This window comes from Camelus dromedarius, chromosome 11, assembly GCF_036321535.1.
Source record: "Camelus dromedarius isolate mCamDro1 chromosome 11, mCamDro1.pat, whole genome shotgun sequence".
NCBI lineage: Eukaryota > Metazoa > Chordata > Mammalia > Artiodactyla > Camelidae > Camelus > Camelus dromedarius.
The window spans coordinates 49250331-49268976 of record NC_087446.1 but is presented as its reverse complement, the minus strand read 5'-3'; the positions used below and the strand labels follow the sequence as shown (position 1 = coordinate 49268976).

The window sequence follows — 18646 nt, the reverse complement described above, 5'->3', positions numbered from 1 at the left end:
GCTATGGAATACTACTGTTAAAAAAATATGTTCCAAAGTTATATTTATAAGCCTTGTTACCAGGGGCAGTTTACTTGACATTCTTGTTGCTCACTTTTTTTCATATATAAAGTGAAGATAATCATAACACTTAACCTTATAAAGTTGTTAGTAATGAGGTAACTTATGTGAAATGTATAAGAACCTGGTACATAGTAAGCACTCATCAAGTATTATGTTTGCCATTAGTGTTGCTAGTAGTATTAATAAGAAAATGCAGTAGGGTGACAACGTAGGACATATAATTGATCCAAAAATAGTTTAAATCATGAAAAAAATATAATTTAGATTCCACAATATACCTGATGTGATCACCCTTTATCTCAAGGCACACTCAGTTCTTGGAGCTGGGAGTTCTATTTGGTATTTAACAAATAGTTTGAAATGTTGATGGTCTAGAATAAGCTTCATTTGATTTCATGCCTACATTTTTTAAATTGGAGAAGTATAACATTTGTTTGCTCATCTGGTCAGATACAGAACATGAGTATCAATTTCAGCCTCAGCACAGGCTGGAGTGAACATGGTACTGGATACTAGGAAAGTCAAAGGCAATCTCTCTGTCTGTGAATGGCTGCTACTGTACATCACAATTAGTATCATTCCTACTCTGAAATTCTGGTCTGATCAATCTTTTATCTTGTTCCTTCATATGTTCCTTTCATCCATCTCCCTCCTCCTGTCTTCCTTTTTCCCCATCTCACTCCAGACTTTCTATCATCCTTACTTTCTTCCTCCTGATCCTTTCCTCTTCTTTCCACGAACATTTATTGAGCACATACAAAGGGCAGAACACATTGCCCAGTAGTGCTCCCAGTCTTCAGGGAGTGTATAACTTGATGGTGGTCGTGATGACTGTGCTTAGTGGTGGGCTGAAGGGGAGGGGCTTGGATTTCATCTTATGGGCAGTGAGGATCTATGGTAATTTCTTGACTAAGGGTGAGATAAAAGGGATGGTCCTAAAAATGAATCTTTTTGGATACAAATGAAGGATGAATTGCAGGGAGAAGAGGTTGAAGATGGTGGGACCATTCAGGAGACTCTTTGTGTCTTATTTTGTATTCATGATTCCAGTAATGTTGCTCTAAGGTGAGAAAGACCCTAGTGAGTTTAGAGACAACAATATTGTTGATAATACGAGCAATACAAGGAACGTTTTGAAGAAGAAGAGTCAAAACTTGGTGACCAGATACAAATAGGGAAGGGAGGATAGGACAAGCCCAGTGGTGGTGTACAGTTTAGTGTCAGTATGGTATTCGGAAGTTATTGCTCACATTAGCAGAAATAGGGAAACTGGGAATAGGAAAAGAAAATTAACTCATTTTTATGTATTTTGAATATGAGGTGCCAGTATGGCATTCAAACTTTTGGATGGCTAATTATGAATATCTAATTTTATTATTGTTTGACAAACTTATTAGGAGTTTATGTTCTTATAGATTATTAACTTAATTTCCTTGAGTTCTAGAATACACTATGCTGTTTTAAAGGTTATATTTGCTGATATAATTTTAAGTATTTTATGTTCTAGTAAGCAGATTATCACTGTTGCATGATGTTTGTGATGTGGTGGTTTAGTCTAAATTAGTTTTGGGTTATAATACACTTGTTATTAATAAGAGACAAAACATTGTTTTAACATTTGAATCAATGGAACATAGACTAGCATCGTATACAAATGATGTAATTGAATTGGCAAATGATCTTTGAATAATGCCCATTTATTTAGGGTATTTGGAAAGGTCACTTAATCATCATTTGTTATACCGCTTAAGTATAAATATCAGAAAAAGGTAATGAGATAAAATGTTTAGCCTATAAAATAATTATAGATACTGATTTTAAAAACAATACTGTAATTAAAAAAAAAACAGTAAAGCCAATTCATTGTAATTGTTTAAAGGGCACTGAGATGTTAAAGAGAGAATTTAAGAGTTTTTCAGTCACACCTATCCATACAGCCAGCTAAAGGTTGAGGCATGTGCTTCTACGTCTTTTTGGCTTATTACATAAATTTTTAAGAATATATATCTGTATATTTTTTAAAGTTAATTTTTACAAAAATGAGATCGGACTATATGTATTATTCTGCCACTTACACTTTTTATTTGAAAACATATCATAAACATCCTTCCTGATCAAAACAAATAGACTTAATTCTTTTTTTTCACAGCTGCATAACATTCCATCGTTGAATTATTCCTGTGTTAAGGATTGTTGGTTTTAAAAGTTTTATATTGAATATCTTAGTTTTTTTAGTTGCCAAAGCCGTTCATCTTGCAAAATCGAATCAAAACAATAGTGAAAAAACTTTCCCCTTAGTATTCATACTGTATATTTCATTTTCTGGTCTTGCAACTTTAGCATTACCAAAACAATACTGTATGATAGGGTTGAGAGCTGTCATACTGTTTCAACAGCAGTTAGTTTTGTAAATTACTATTTGCTAATAACTTGTGAATAATATAATACAAGTTATGGATATATGAACCAATATGAAATATAGGACTTGGACCACAACCTGTATATGGCCACATAATTCTGCTCTCACCCACCCTTCTATTTCATCCACCTGCCTCCCCTCACCTAAGGCATCATTCTATATAGATGTATATCTATATACATCTATATGTATTTCTTAAAGTATATATTTTTATATCATTTTTAAGCTACATAAAAGTATGGTGTATTTAATTTTTTTCACGTTTGTCACTTATGGTGACAAGATTCACTCATACTGTTGTGTGTTGAAGTATGAAATCAGATTTCCTTTAAGTCATTCAATGATTTTGACAGAGTCCTGTAGAATATTCTTATCAGTATTTCCTTTGCTATAGACATTAAACTCTTGAGATCTGTATTGATCACATTGTATTTGTTGTTCGGTTTTCTTTCTTTTCTTCCTTTAACCTTCATTGTCGAGCAGTATGTTTTAGGGGTTAAAACCACTGACCCTGCAGCCAGACCCCCGGGATTTGACCCTTAGATTATTAGTTATTAGTTATTAGTTAACATATGGCTGGATTTTATTAACCCAATTCTATAAAGCTTTTGTTTTTTGGTAGGCAAATTTAAACTACCTTTATTATGATAGGAACTATTTCGTTGCTTTTATTCATTTTCATTTTCAGCTCCATCAGTTATTAATTGCATGAGACATAGACATGCCCTGGTAACCCACCATTTAACGTAGTTTCTGTGATTTTGGACTATTTTCAGTACCTCGTAAGTGGAATCATACAGGAGTTATATTTTTGTGGCTGGCTCATTTCAGTTAGCATAATATCCCCAAGGTTCATCCATGTCAGAGCATATGCCAATTTCCTTTTTTTTTTTTAAGGCTGAATAATCCATTTTATACACAGACCACATTTCACTTATGCATTTGTCTATCATGGATATTTGGGTTGCCTCCACCTTTTGGCTGTTGTGAATAATGCTGCGGTGAACACTTACGAGCAAATGTTTCAAGATGCTGCTTTTAATTCTTTTGGATATACACTGAGAAGTAGAATTGTGGATCATATGGTAGTTCTATGTGTAATTTTTTGAGGTACCTTGCTACTGTTTTTCCATAGTGGTTGCACCATTTTATAATCCTACCAATAGTTCACAAAAGATCTAGTTCCTCCACAGCCTTGCCAACACTTACTATTTTCTGTTTTTTTTTTTTTAAATAGTAGCCATCCTAATGTGTGTGAAATGATATCTCACTGTAGTTTTGATTTGCGTTTTTCTAATGATAAGTGATGTTGAACATTTTTTTATATGCTTGTGGTCCGTTTTTATATTTCTTTGGTAAAATGTCTATTCGGGTCCTTTGCCCCTTAAAAAAAATCAGGTTATTTTTGTTGAGTTGTAAGAGTTTATATATATATATATATTTTTTTTTTCTGGGTATTACTTCCTTAACTCTTTATCAGACATAGTTTGCAAATATTTTCTCTCATTCAACAGATTGCATTTTCACTCCGTTGATTGTGTTCCTTAATACACATACGTTTTGAAGTTTGTAGTCACATTTGTCTGTTTCTTGTCTTCACTGACTGTGCTTTGGTGTCACATCCAGATCATCATTGCTAAATCCACTGTCGTGAAGCTTTTCCTCTATTTCCTTTAGGAGTCTCACAGTTTTAGGTCTCTCTTTTAGACCTGAATCCACTTTGACTTAATTTTTATGTATGATGTAAGATAATGGTCCAGTTTCATTCTTTTGCGCATGGAGATATCGAGATGAAAATGTGAACGTTCTATTACTATGAATAGATAATGCTGTATAATCCTTTTAAATAATTTCTTTTTGTCCTTTTATTTCCCATCGGAAGCAGACGTGTAAGTATTAAATATTTTCGGCTCTTCTATTCTCATGCAGTATTTTTAGTCGCATCCAATGTAATGACTCTGCATTATTACCTTCTCTTCCTCCCCCTCAGAAAGTCAAACAAAGAAAACCACTTTGCCTTTTCATAACTACAGCAACATGAATGAAGACCTTTCCGTAAAGGAAGAAGTGGCTTTAGGATACTCTTCAAAAAATACATCATTGGAAGATGAAAGAAGTCAGTTACATTCCAGGAAGAAACGTTTTTTATCATATCCAAGATACGTGGAAGTTATGGCCACAGCTGACACTAAAATGGTCCATCACCACGGGCAGAATTTGCAGCACTACGTACTAACTCTAATGTCGATCGTAAGTAAGCTTAACAGGTCCTTTCTATTTCCTAAAGTGTTTAATGTAGTTTTTTGTCACATGTAATTAAAATGTTTTCCCAAACTTTAGACGCAAGCGAATGGTTTATATTTAAGCCAAAAAAGATTTCACTGAAGTTTAGTTGAAATAGATGTGTATAGCAAGTATCCCATTCTGTTACTTGGACAACTTTCTGAAAACTCTGAAATCTTTGAAACAAACCACTTGGAGAACATGCTTGAATCTTTACTTCATCACATGAAGGGCTTCTGCCCCCTAGTGACGGGGAAGATCCTAGTAGTAGAACTGATCTTTTGTCCTTTGAATCTGAATTTGTAAATCTTACCTTATTTCTGCACAGCAGTGGGCGGGATACTAACTTCACTTCTGCTGCGTTCACCAGATCAAATTGGGACACGTGATATTTTAAGTTATCAAGGTGTTTATGGGGATAAAAGGATAGCCTGTTACGAATAGAGCTACTTTAGCGAGTTTGGGATACTAGGATCACTGTAGCTCTGAGAGCTTTTGATGTGATGTTAATATCTCTGCTGAGCAGTGGTGGTGCCTGTATCCTTAGGACAGAATTCTAGCGCGGGTGAAGACGCGCAACTCCCTGCCAGTGGGAGCACTCTATGTCCTGTACGTACATGTATATACGCACGCATAGCTACGTACACCTTCTGTCTGGAGCATTCCTGAATTTAGGCCTGCTTTTTTGAAGTAATTACTAAAAGTGTCCCCTTTCGAGGTACTTTTAAGAGTCCCTTGGCTCACAAGTATCTTGGTTTAGTTGGTGAATTTTGTGATCCCCTGTTTATACACACTTTGGGTATTGGAACATGTATCTCATGGCTCAACGTGTCTCTGTTCACAGGTAGGGAATTCAGGCCTTCCTGATTGAAAAGGCTTGACCAGGACACATGTATAAGCTATTATAAATTTCCCTCAATAAGAACTCTCCAGTTAAGTTCACTATGACTTAACAGATCCTAAGACCTTGTTATTTTCCTTACATGTAACATTTTATCTTAGATTCTTATGATTATAAATGCTAAGAGTGCATGGTCCCAGTTGCCTAAACTTAGTATCTGGTACTAGTTAGTGAAAGAATGAGTAAATAAGTGACTAAGGTAAAGCTTTTTTTTTCCAGAACGAATGACATTGTAACAGACAAAAAAAACCCAGATGATCCAATATGAGTTTCTGAAATCGGTATAATATAGGCATGTTTCATTTACTTGAATTGGATTTTTTAAATGACAACAGAACTATATGTGCAGATTTATCCTAATGACTTTTTAACTTCTGAATCTGAAGTAATTATCTAGATGTATAATTATCTAGATGTGAGTGTGGCATGCTCTTTATGAAGGAATTCTAATGAGAACATTGACATGGAAGATGTCAATTGATGTAGGAAATTATGTCAATTATGTGGAGCGATGTGGGATAAACTTGGCAATTTTAAATGGTTAAAGGAGATATTCATTAAGAAAATTGGGGAAGGGATAGAGATACTGAAGGAAACTATTAGATTTTGTAAATGCAACAGATTTTGAAGCATGTTAAGAGACAACTCTGCTATCAGTGCTTTGGGAAGACTAGGAGAAATAAAGGAACACAAGAGTAGCTTTCCAAGAGTCATTTTGGAATAGCAACAGACTGTTTGGTGATGAGACCACCATCAGGAAAGTTCTGTTATCTGCATTTTACATAAAAGTCGATATAACCACTGTGAAGAAGATATTGTGATGTCCTGAATAGTTAGATAACTGCAGTTGTCCATGGGGTTTTAAAGCCAGAATTTCATCAAGGACAAAGCAGATCTTTTGACTTAAGGGAAAGTAAATCTACTTCTGAGATTGCTTGAAACTGAAGACCAGTGCATGGAGATATCATCTGCTGGAGTTTTAGTCCCTCTAGGAGAGCTGACTTCAGTTAAGAGGGGAGGTTTGGAGATGCAGTCAGCTGGTTTGTGTTCAGCTTTCATTCACAGGGAGATACTGCAGCAGGTTGAGGAATGGGGTGCATTCCAAATATTGATGAGGGGAGAGGACAATTTTAGGAGGGTAAGTCCCTCTTTTGAGGTAGTTTGGGTTTTATGCATGCTTTCTTTCCTCTTCCGAGATGGAATTCCAGATGACTTCTAAACGACCTGGGATTTTTGCTCTCTCCTTTCTCTTTCACTGAATGTTTAAATGAGGATACAAGAAAGTCAGCAGACTTTACGTTTCTGTACATGTATTGTGATTTTATTAGTGAAAAACAGTGGTCATAGCTATATTTGTAGATATGAACAGTGTTAAAGGTGAAAGGAAACTTGGAGAAAGAGCCGATAGACCCTTGCCTGGGACTTTCTTAGTTTTAGTATTAAAAGTCTTATGTCCCTGGAAACTGCAGTCCTGAGCAAAATGGGGCAGTTGGTCACCCTGCATAGAGATTGTCAAATCTAGTCCAACTTGTTTTATCTCCACTTGTGAAGTTCCATTTCCAAAATTGCTCTAAACTAAGAGGAATGCTGTCTTCCCATAAATGTCCCCAGATGTTTCCAGTTGAAGAAGAAGCCATTCAAGTTGTGCGTATTTTGTCCTAATTTTTAAAAAGGCATTAACTGCACTTATTCAAACACACACTTGGGATAGTGGTAATGTTTTTTGGTCACAGTAATTTGGGAAAAGGACAAGAAAATGTGATTTGGACTTGGAATATGATGGAGATCCATTTAAAGAAAAGTTCAAAGTGATGAAACTTTTTGTGTTGAGCTTCAGATATAATGGGTGAAGTTGCTAAAAGCTTTCAGCAGTGAGCAGATGGATTATATACATAATTTAGAGAGAGGATTATCTACCCTTACTCATCCTGTACAATGTAAACAATTATGCTATCTTCTCAAACTTTTTCTTGGCTTTCAACAATTTAACAACGTCTAAGTGCAGTGATATAGAAATAATGTGTGTGATTTAATTCTCTTTTTAGAGTGCTTTACTCATATTGTAAAAATAGCTTAGTGATCTCTATGCAAAGTGTTTCTAGAAATAACATTAAAATTAGCTGGGAAGAACACATTTGTGGTGTATAGTACGTCTAATGAAAAAAGTGTGTGTTAAATGAGCAGAGATGTTCAGTTATTTACTATTCAATCCAAAGCTTTTATCCTTAGAGAATTTGAGTGGCGTTATCAGGTTAAAATGTCATTTTACATGCATAATGAAACTACCAAAGTATATATAAACGGGGGAAATTACTTTCTTTGACAGATTTATTTTGATATTCAGTGACTTACTGTTTAATAAAGCTTGAAAATACTTTGTCAGAAACCTCCATACTCTATTGTGTTTACAAAGGTCTAACTTGATTATATTCACCTTGTTATAGAATTAATAATGTAAATTTAATGAGTGTCATTTGATTCTCAGGAATTAGCCCTCTTTATTAAAACAGGTTGTTATTAGAGGCATTTATCATCTAGAAACCCTCACATGCATTACATTGACTTAATATCATTGCTTTCAATTCTTTGAGTTGCTTTTACTGATTTTAGTTAGGATAGGGAAATTTTTCGACTAAAATAAAAACTAATGATTTACTTTCCTACTTTGTTTAACCATTTATGTTACCTTTTCCTTCAACTCAGTGCTCTGCTTGTTCTTAATTCTTTGCACATATTTACTTTGTATATATGTGGAATGTCATTTTCTAACTTGAAAACAGAAAAAAAATCTTTCTGAGAAGAGCAGTGATCTTTGTAGACAAAAATCTGTTCACTTTATTAAAGTCAGTTTTTTATAGATGACTTTGAAAGTGAAGGTGGTCAGAAGGTGCAAAATTCCAGTTGTAAGATAAATTACTCCTGGGAATGTCATGTGCAGCATGGTGACTGTGGTTAAAAATACTATATTATATATTTGAAAGTTGCTAAGAGTAGATATGAAAAGTTCTCATCATAAGAAAAAAAATTGCAACTATGTATGGTAATGGATGTTAACTAAACTTATTGGAGTGATCTTTTTGCTATATATGCAAATATCAAGTTGTTGTACACCTAAAACGAATACAATACTATATGTCAATTATAATTTAAAAAAAATAGATAAAATAATAAAATAGAAGGTGGTCTCTAAACTTGCCATGTGAGAACATTTGCTGAAGCTCTAGTTAGAAATTATTTCCAAATGGTTTATCAGTTTAATGGTGATAGAAATTTGTTTCATGCTTTGCATGAACTATATTTAGCCTGGGATTTTTCTTAAAATATTTAAACAATTCATACAATTTCTTCATCTTTTGCCAAGTAATGTTTACTATTCTATGAGACCTGCAGAGAATTATGAATTCTACGTGCCAGGGAAGCAAACACTTAAAGAATTAAAGATTGAACACACTTTAATGATATCAATAAAAGTTGTAATACGTAGAGCTCTAAAATGGACTGGTTACAGTTAATATATACAATATTACACGGCTCGATAGAACAGAAAACTACCTTAGAAATACGGTTTAGCACTTCCTAAGTGTCGTCTGTGGGGTGGGAACCTAGTTATGTGGCATCTTCCATGGAGGGGAAAGTGGACTTGGACAAGTAGTTGTGTGAAATGGTGCCTACAATGACGTGGAGATCTCTCGGAGGTTTAATAAATGTGTGTATTTGCTAGCCTAGTCAAGATTCCATCAAGATACCTGTTTAATTTTTTTTTTAATCAACTTTTCTCAAACTGTGGAATGATTTTGTTCTTTAAAGCAAATGTTCTCACACCCCTTTCCCAACAGCATCTGGTAAGGAGTCATCTGATGACCCCAGGGCATTGTGACCAACGGTGCTCAGTGCCTCAGTGTGGTTGTGGCTACTGAGACAAAAAGCAGATAAATCCATTTCCAGAGCTGCACAGCTAACTTATAACTAGCAAGGGCTAGAACTAAAACCCAGGTCTCCCAACTGCATAGGACTTCTGAAGCCGTGATCGAGAGACCAGAGCGGGACAGCATCAGGAGCTAGGGCATGAACCACATCCGGGTTCTGAGGTATCCTGTGTACCAAGAGCTAAGTAGGAAGGACTTAAGTGTAGAATGCTGAACTTCCTTGAGATCAGAATAAGGAGTCAGAGCTGAAGCTTGACTGCCTCGGATGGAAGTCTTTCTGTTGTTTGACCAGCAGCCTAACATTCAGCGTGTTACTTCCCTTCTCTGTGCCTTAGTTTTCTTATCTGGAAAAGGGGCACAGTAGTTTCTCGCTCATAGGGTTTGTTGTGAGAATTATTAAATGAGTTAACCCATTTAAACTTCGATCACGCCTGGCACACAATAAACATTCAGTAACTGTTATTTCTACTTTTGTAGTCATGGGGAAGTAGCAAGCGTGACACCCTATGGTTACGATGATCTAATACAGGGTGGTTGTTTTAGGGAAGAGAGAAGCATGCTGTACGTGGTAGTTAGAAAAACCTTTGAAGTAGCAAGTGGGCTTTCTGGTCATTCATCTGCCTGATTCATAATTCAGCCTAGTTGAATAGTCATTCAATGAAAGCGCCTCTAAATATCCAAATACAGCAAAAGGAATATGTGTATGGAGTGTCAGCACATCAACGTTAATACATAAAACAAGAGGAGGGGCATACAATTAAATGAACAAGACGACCTTCTTAAAGAAACATGCCGTTTTAGTGTAAAAGCAGAATACCAATCTGAGGGGATTTTGTGGGGGGGGGGCGTATGTGAATAATGATTTAAACTGAACCACCTGTTTTTGTATCCTTTACCCTGGAAAACTGACTTTTTTAAGGGCAGAGATCATGCTCTATTCATCTGTGTACTTAGTAAGCAACAGTGTTTGACAGGCAGTAGAGAGTCAATAAATACTGAAAGAAGTAATGAAACTGTGATGTTCTTGGATCCTGTGCTTTGAATTGGCCATCCTGTGACAACTAATTTGAAACATATGAACTAGAGCCAGCGTCATTGGTAACGTATGTCTTTTCTTTGGAAAACGTTTTCGAAGTAGTAATTAACAGCTATTGTTGATCGCTCTGAGCCAGGCTGTGATCTAAATGCTTGTTTGTGCACCATCTCATGTATTCCTTAGAGCAGCCAGGTAAGTAGGTGTCATCAAGAGGCAGTTAGAATCTGAACCTGGACCTGTTTAATTTAAAAGACTATGCTTCTCAGCCTTTCCCTCTTACATCATTATTTGAATTCTCTTTTCCCTAGTGTTACTGTAGCAATATATTTAGAAACACACTGTCAGAACACTGGGGATATGCTTTAAATTCCAGCTGGTAGGTTGGTCACTTTTCAATAAAAAGGTGCCACATCTGTTTCCTTCTGAAACTGAAAATCTTCTTGTGATTATACATTTTATCCCTAATATTGTCACATCTAGATTGTCATTTGTAGTCAACGTTATTTCGGGCAACGAGTAGAGAAATTAGCCATTTAGATATTTCGCGGTGCCTGAGCTCTTTTCTCTGGAGTACTGGGAATGCACGATGGCCTGTGACAGAAGTCTTCACAGCTAGTTTTCATTTTTCAAGGAAAAGAGACTTTGGGCTGACCTCTGTGCTGTAGGCTTGTAATTTGACTTAGGGACGCATCTACTCACTACTAACCTCACACGATCAGAGGATAATGCCGAAGTCACAAATATGGGTATACTTTGTTTTCTACAGTAGATATTCATTTTCCATGCAACTTTTAAGATATGTATTCATCAATTCAGCTACAGATTTCCACAACTCCCATTTTAAAGTCAGCGGTACTGCAGTGCTAACAGACCAGCTTGAAATTGCTGGTCACCTGCCTGTCCCTGCCTTAACTGCACTTACTCTCAACTCCTCTGGGGCGACCACCACTCTTACCAAAAAATGCTAGAGCCACAGGCATCGCTGTGGGTAAAGATGGCAAACCTGTATTTGTGGCTGGGCAGCTAAAACAAGAGGAGAGATGCTGGAATGTGTATTTAAGTTCAGGCTGACCCGACAGGATCCGCATTTCCAGAGATGTTTTTGGCTCTGGTTCTGGTAGTACTCCATGTGGCATTAGACATGTTATTCATTGTGTTGAAACAACCCTGGCTGATAGAGGGAGGGCACCAGTACTGGTACTTCTAGGAAACTGTAAGTCCCACAAGGTCAAGGACCACGTCCTCCTTCCCCAGCTCCGGGTCTCTACAAAGCAAGGAGCCATTGCTGAATGTTTATTAAATAAATGAGAGAAGTAGCCCCTTCTGAAGGAATTGCTGTTTTGGTTTGGGCAGTGGTCCAAGAGATGGTGATCCCAGTTTCAGAAGCAATTTTCATTGCACAGGTGGCCCAAATCCAGAGGGTTATTCCTCTAAAGGAGAGCAAGGCAGAGGCAGTGGCCATGGAAGACAGTTCTGCTGCGCGGCAGCCTCTGTGGTGCCACAAGACAAGGATATACCCCAGTGAATTCGACAGCACCTTAACTACGGGTCATTAACCGAGCCCATGCAGGGTGCCTGGTAGAGCTGAGCTCTGCAGTTTTGGAGACTGAAAGACCAGATTATGACGTATGACTTCTATGGCTCTTTATGTGATTCTGAATGATTTTGTCGGCATGGATTTTAGTAGTGCTAAATATTAAAAGTCCTATGCATATTCAGAATTGAAAATACGCATGGCAGAAACTGAGACTGAAAATCATAGCAGAAAAGGTTAGGTAACACTACCAGAAAAGAATAGGTAAAAACTTGTGTATTTATTTTTATATATATTGTGAACACGTAAAAGGTGGATTGTGACACAGAAATGTAATGAATTTCTTTTTTCTTCTTTTTTTGTTTCTGTTTTTTTATTTTTAATTTAAAATTTTTTCACTATTTTTCTTTTCTCTTATTTTATAGTGAATTTCTTGCTGAATCATCTGTAACGGTCATTTCCAAGCTCTAACATGGACACATGTGTCCACCTCACTTGAGGATCTTGTTAAAATGCAGACTCTGGCTCACTAGTCCAGGGTGGGGCCTGGGGTTCTGCATTTCTAACTGGCTCTAGGTGATCAGTGGATGGGTCTCAGTGGCAAGATTTAGCATACTGTTTCTCAAACTTGGCTTCATATTGGAATCATTTAAAAAATGCCAAGAAAATTTAACAAGATACTGATGCCTGAGTCTCAACCCTAGAGATTCTGATTTAATTGATAAAGGATGTGGCCTGAACTTTGGGACTTGTGAAAAGCTCCCAAGGAGATTCTAATGTGCAGCTAAATTTGAGAATTGATGTCTCAGACTGGTTTCAATTTACTTTTGAGGGAAAAATATTCATTTTAAGCATCTAATCTTACATTTTTTCCTTGCAGGTTGCAGCAATCTACAAGGACTCAAGTATTGGAAATCTTATAAACATAGTAATTGTAAAATTAGTGATAATTCACGATGAACAGGTAAGAGACAGTTCTAAAAGTAGTAAACCTAGCTGTCGTAGGCTCCTAGGAGGAATATATAGAGAGATCATGAAACTCTTATTAGAAATGAGATATTTTTAAAATGTGTGTCAAAAAACTTGATTTGAGAAGGAGGGAGTTAAACTTTTTCTGTCATGATGGAAATGACAACCGAGGAGCTAACAAAGATTAATAGACAACTAAAAATGTTAAGGTTTAAAACATTCAGGTGTTCACTTTTCCCTTCTTACTGTTGAAGAATTTAAAATTAATAGACAATTTAAAAATTTAAGGTTTAAAACATTCAAGTATTCACTTTTACCTTCTTACTGCTGAAGGATTTAACGTATGGTAAGTTTTAAGAGTTAGTTTTTTGACCCTAAATATTGGATAGTTACACTGAGAAGGTCTAATTCGATTCTGTTTTGGTTGCAATGTTTTAAGCCTTATTCCTAAAATATGTTTGTGATATGAGGGAGAGAGGATGCCATTTCTTCACATGTCTGTGAAAATGCCGTTTGATCAATTGCATTAACACTGACAAGCTTGGAAGGGAAAGAGGCCATGGATATTTTGATGTGATGTTCAAGCACTCATTTCTCATGTGTAGGAAGGACCAGTCATCAGTTTTAACGCAGCCACCACGTTACGCAACTTCTGTTTGTGGCAGCAAACTCAGAATGTTCTTGACGATGCTCACCCGTCCCACCATGACACTGCCGTTCTTATCACCAGGTACGGCTTTAGAAACGACCCTTTCTCTCCTGCATGGTCACCAACACTTCTTGTTACCTTAATTCTTTATCAGTACTACACAGAAGCGTTCTGTGAATATTGTATTACAAAAGATACTATCGAATGAAAGTATTCTGTTTTCTCAGACCAGAACACTGAGTTGATTCCTTAGGAAATTAGCAGCATTAGATTGCTAAGTAACAGTTTGACCTGAACAAAAGTAATTACCTTATTATATTAGTGACAGAAAAATTATTTGGAAATTAACATAGTTACCGTACTTAGAATACGTTTTGTTCCATCCCTACTTTAAATTTGGTTTGGACTCCCTATACTTAAAAAAAACCCCAAAAAACTATCTGCTCCTTGTTTGGTGCTCGGTGCCTGTCTTAATTACTGGGCTGCATTTGCTAGGGTTTTTCTCAAATCTATTTACTTACATGGAAAACAGCTCTGCTACTATGAAATGATTATCCATTTTACAAGTACCATTACGCGTTGTTAATTCACACCTTCGTTTTAGCAACACTGATGCTACTCAAATATTTAGATCCTGGGTTTGTTGTTTGTTTTGGCTGGTTGGTTGGCCAAAGGGGAAAATCTTTTGCTTGAGGGTCAGACTCAGAAATCTTGGCTCTCTAGAACCCTGAAATGCAAACCTTTAGTCCATGTAAGACAGCTGGCATGTAGTCCACGTGCTTTATCTCTTTTCCAGATGAAAGCAGAATTGACTGAAATTTATACGCAGTAGTCTATTGTCAATCTGTGGATCTGCCCTGGGTTATAGGTAGAGGCCAAGCTGGAGATAACGAGTTAAAGATGGGAGGGAAGAAAAGGGCTGTAAGAGCAGACCACAGGGAAAGAGACTAGAGAACTGTCATATTGAATGGTTAGGGACTAAGTAATGCAGAAGCAAAAAATTTAAGCAACTCGGTAACATTTGAGAACATCATTATTTTGCAGCAGATAATTATAGCTGAAGTTCATAAAGACATTAAAACATTAAGAAAAGAGTATTTTACATGTGCTACTGCGTAAGGAAAGACAGAGAGGTGAAAAATACACTTACGAAAGCTTTTCATTGAACTTGGTTAAGCTTCAACTGTTTACAGTAATCACTTTTGTTCAGCACCCGTTGCCTATTAATAGGCAAAAATGGTGCAATACTCTAAGTTTAAACTTAATTGAGAGCTTGAAAGAACTGGAGTTTAGAAGTCAGTCTGGGGCAATAGTCTTAACGTAATTAAAGCTTCTTTATCTTTGTTTTGACTTGTTGCAAAAATATTTTCTGAAAATGCTTCAAAATCTTTTGTTTTAAGGGAAGACATTTGTGGAGCTAGAGAGAAATGTGACACACTAGGTAAGTTATTTGGTAAATTAAATACAGCTTATGGAGTCATTTATTGAGTTATTGAAAACGTTTAGATTATTTTCCTTCTAATTTACGCATTAATCGTTTTGATTAGTGTCTTGATTAATGATTACAGCATCACTATTATTTGATTCTGCTTCTATAAGTTTTAAAGAAAAAATAAGAGCTAATACTTATGTATCAATTAATTACTAAACATCCAGTGCTGTGCAGAGCTTGACATGTTTAAAGTGTTTTATTGTGTAATATTTGATCCATACAAAATAATACATAATAACTTACATGCAAATTTGAAGCAAAATAATGAAATAAATAGCCATGAATCCACCACCAGATTTCAGAATTAGAAATTTATCAGTACTGTTGTATGTATGGCCTTAAGCCCGTTGTGTTTTCCCAAGAGGTAGCCAATAGCATAAATTTTGTATGTGCCAGTTCCTTTCATCTTTTGAAAGATAGTTTTATTGCATATGTATGTATTCCTAAAAGAAATTGTTTGCTTTTGCCTCTTTTTGAGCTTTAGCTCATGCATTTTCACTGTGGTACAATAATTCATACACACTTTACATATCTATAACTTGTCACTGAATATTTGGGCTGATTTCAGCTGCTTTCTATTATGAACTTTATTGTAAGAGCCAGGGTATATCTCTGTGATTAGAACTGCACATCATTAAGTGTGCTAATGTGCAACTTTATAAGATATACAAAATTATTTTCTAAAGTGGTACCATTTTGCATCTTTATCAGTAGTGTATGAGCATTCCTTTTGATTGTGTCCTTATCCAGAAAAGAATCTTCAGACTTCTCATTGTAGTTATATGTTTAAAATATGTCTGGCAAGTCTCTAGCTAGCCCAGCTTTCTCTGGTTTAGTATTTGCTGGATTTATCTTTTCTTCTAATTTTCCAATGTTTTTATACTTTAGGTGTTTTTCTTGGAAACAACATATAATTGGATTTTAAAATAACATCCATAATAACTCAGTTTAGCTGCCAAAGTTGGGCTGTTTACATTTATTGTAATTATTGTTATATGTTAGTTTATATATGCCATTTTGTTTTTTATTTCTGTTTATTCCATTTTGTACTCTGTCCGTGCCCCCCCACCCTTTGGCCTTTCTCTGGGTTAAGTTCTTAAATTAGTTTCTTATTTTAGTTTTCCTATTTCAAGTTGAAAATTATATGTACTATTCTATTGTTTTTGAAGTTAATCTGGCTTTTTGCTAGCATACTTAAGTTAACTTTGTCTAAAACTCTCTCCTAAGCAAATTCTATCTTAGATTTCTTAAACTTTGTTATATATATATGTATGAGGCAGGGCAGGGAGACAATATGTATTAGATTTTGGAGGTTTGGGGACTTGATAGTTCTCATACATCATGAGCTCAGGGTTCTTTAAAAAGGTATTTTTTATTACTTGTCTAGTTTCTTTGTGGTGGGAGGACTGTCTAAAAACTCTAATCTTTCACAAATGTGGAAGTAGACTCCTCCTTCTCTAATCTTTACAACAGACTCCATCATCTTCTTACAGACCATTCTCTGACTTTGTTGGATTTATTTTTGAGTCAATCATCTAAGAAGAACCCGTTGAATATGTTATGTTTCTTACATTATTTATGCCTTATTGACACATCTTTATACTGAAAGTTAAGTATGAATATGTCTGCCATGTCGTACTATTTTTTAATGATTTAATGCTAGACATTCTGGGCTATTTATGTAAAAGTGGGTGGTCTCCTAGTCCCCATTCATTTTTTGCAGTTTTCAGCCACTCCTGTGCACATAAATCTAGACTACGGATCATAGTGACATCTAGAAACCTAGACTACAGAAATCAAAGTAATCTTATTATCTTTTCAGTCAAGAGTAATGATGATGATAACGATAGCTGATATATTTGAGTGTTTACTGTACATCATATGTTATATTAAGATTTCATGTGATTTAACTCATTTAATCTTCACAACAAACCTATGAAGAAAGACCTATTATTCCAATTTTATAAATGAGCATAAATAATCTGCACAAGTCTACACAGCTTGTGTTAGCACAAGTTTCAGTATTTTATTTTTCCATCTAAAATATGTGGGAAAAAATAACAAACTAAGAATAGTTCTTAATGATAAATTCAAGATGCTGGTAAAAATTACTAGACTTCTTGCATGTCACTCCTTTTGCAAATATCGTTGCCTTAGTCTCTGTGTTTTACAAAGTACGCTGAAAAATGGGTTTTATTCTTCAAGGTGGTAGATTGGTGACTCTGTGCAGCTTCGTGCCCGTCCAGACACAGGGAATCTGTGTCCAGTTTGGGCTCCTGCTACTTTGTTCTATCTCTGCCCCGTTTTAGGGAACCCCGAGCAGCATGAGTGAAGCCATCAGTAAGCTGCTTGTAACCATAGCGCTGTACATTCACTTCAATTTCTGTTGGTCTTGCTTATCTAATAGAGATATTTGAGCTTGGTCTCTCATCAATGCATATTTTTATAGACCTGTGACTAAAATGTTCAGTTTAGAATATATCCATCCTTAAGCATAAAACACAAAGTTTGCATGGTAATGGACTCAATATTGTGTTCCAAATATATACACAGCCCTGAAAATGGATACACTGGAATTGAGCCACTAGGCAAATTGAAAATACTAATGAAGGCAAGGGAACACTAGCACAGTCATGAAAAAAAATGTTAAAAATAATTTTAACTAATTCGGACAAAGGAGGAAAATAAAATTGACCAAAAATTTGCACATACAAGTATGAATTTATAATCTTAGGGAAAACAGTAATTCCCTCATACTTTCTACAGAGGACTGTTAAAGAAAGAGTATCTTTCAGTTTTTTCCCTCCTTGCTTTTGGTCTCGATTCTAACTAAGAAAAAGTTCTTTTTAGGGGGACGTTGCCCAAGCAAGGCCTTTGGCAGTGGGGTCAGAAAGAGGGCAGATCTTTTCTCTTTGTTAAAAATGTGCTGCTGAGTGAACTAACTAGTCTGACTTTTCCCAGCGATTTTCGATTCCTGAGTTTAACTTCCATTTCTTTGAGGGCACAGTGAAAACGTTCTAATTGTTAGGAAACCTACCTTAAACACTAGGAAAATGTCTGTGTTTTCAACTTTTATGACTTAAAGAATACATAGGAGGAGAGAGCTAAAACACAGTAGCTAATATAGGTATTTATTCTATATTAAGAAATTTCTAATGTGAAAATGTTACAGTAAGAATCCAGTTACTTTATATATGGAAATCTTTTTTTATGAAAGGAATCATCGTAGGAGAGCAGATAAATTTGCGAGCGAATACTGAAGGATAGCAATAGCAAAAACCATGACGTATCAGAAAGTAAAATGAAATGCTAACTTGGTTGATGATGAATATGGATTATTGTAATGAACATTTGCTTTGAATTTCTTTTACTAG

General features: G+C 35.7%; 1 protein-coding gene across 2 annotated transcripts in view; it reads left to right on the top strand.

The window, feature by feature from the left end:
* The window catches only part of ADAMTS20 (ADAM metallopeptidase with thrombospondin type 1 motif 20), a 134158-nt gene that overhangs the window by 28484 nt on the left and 87028 nt on the right, over positions 1 to 18646 (top strand). For both annotated transcript variants that reach the window (XM_031462728.2, XM_031462727.2), the window contains exons 4-7: positions 4473 to 4732; positions 13043 to 13126; positions 13737 to 13861; positions 15181 to 15221. In XM_031462728.2, the coding sequence (XP_031318588.2) occupies positions 4473 to 4732; positions 13043 to 13126; positions 13737 to 13861; positions 15181 to 15221 (510 nt within the window). The remainder of the gene's footprint in view (positions 1 to 4472; positions 4733 to 13042; positions 13127 to 13736; positions 13862 to 15180; positions 15222 to 18646) is intronic.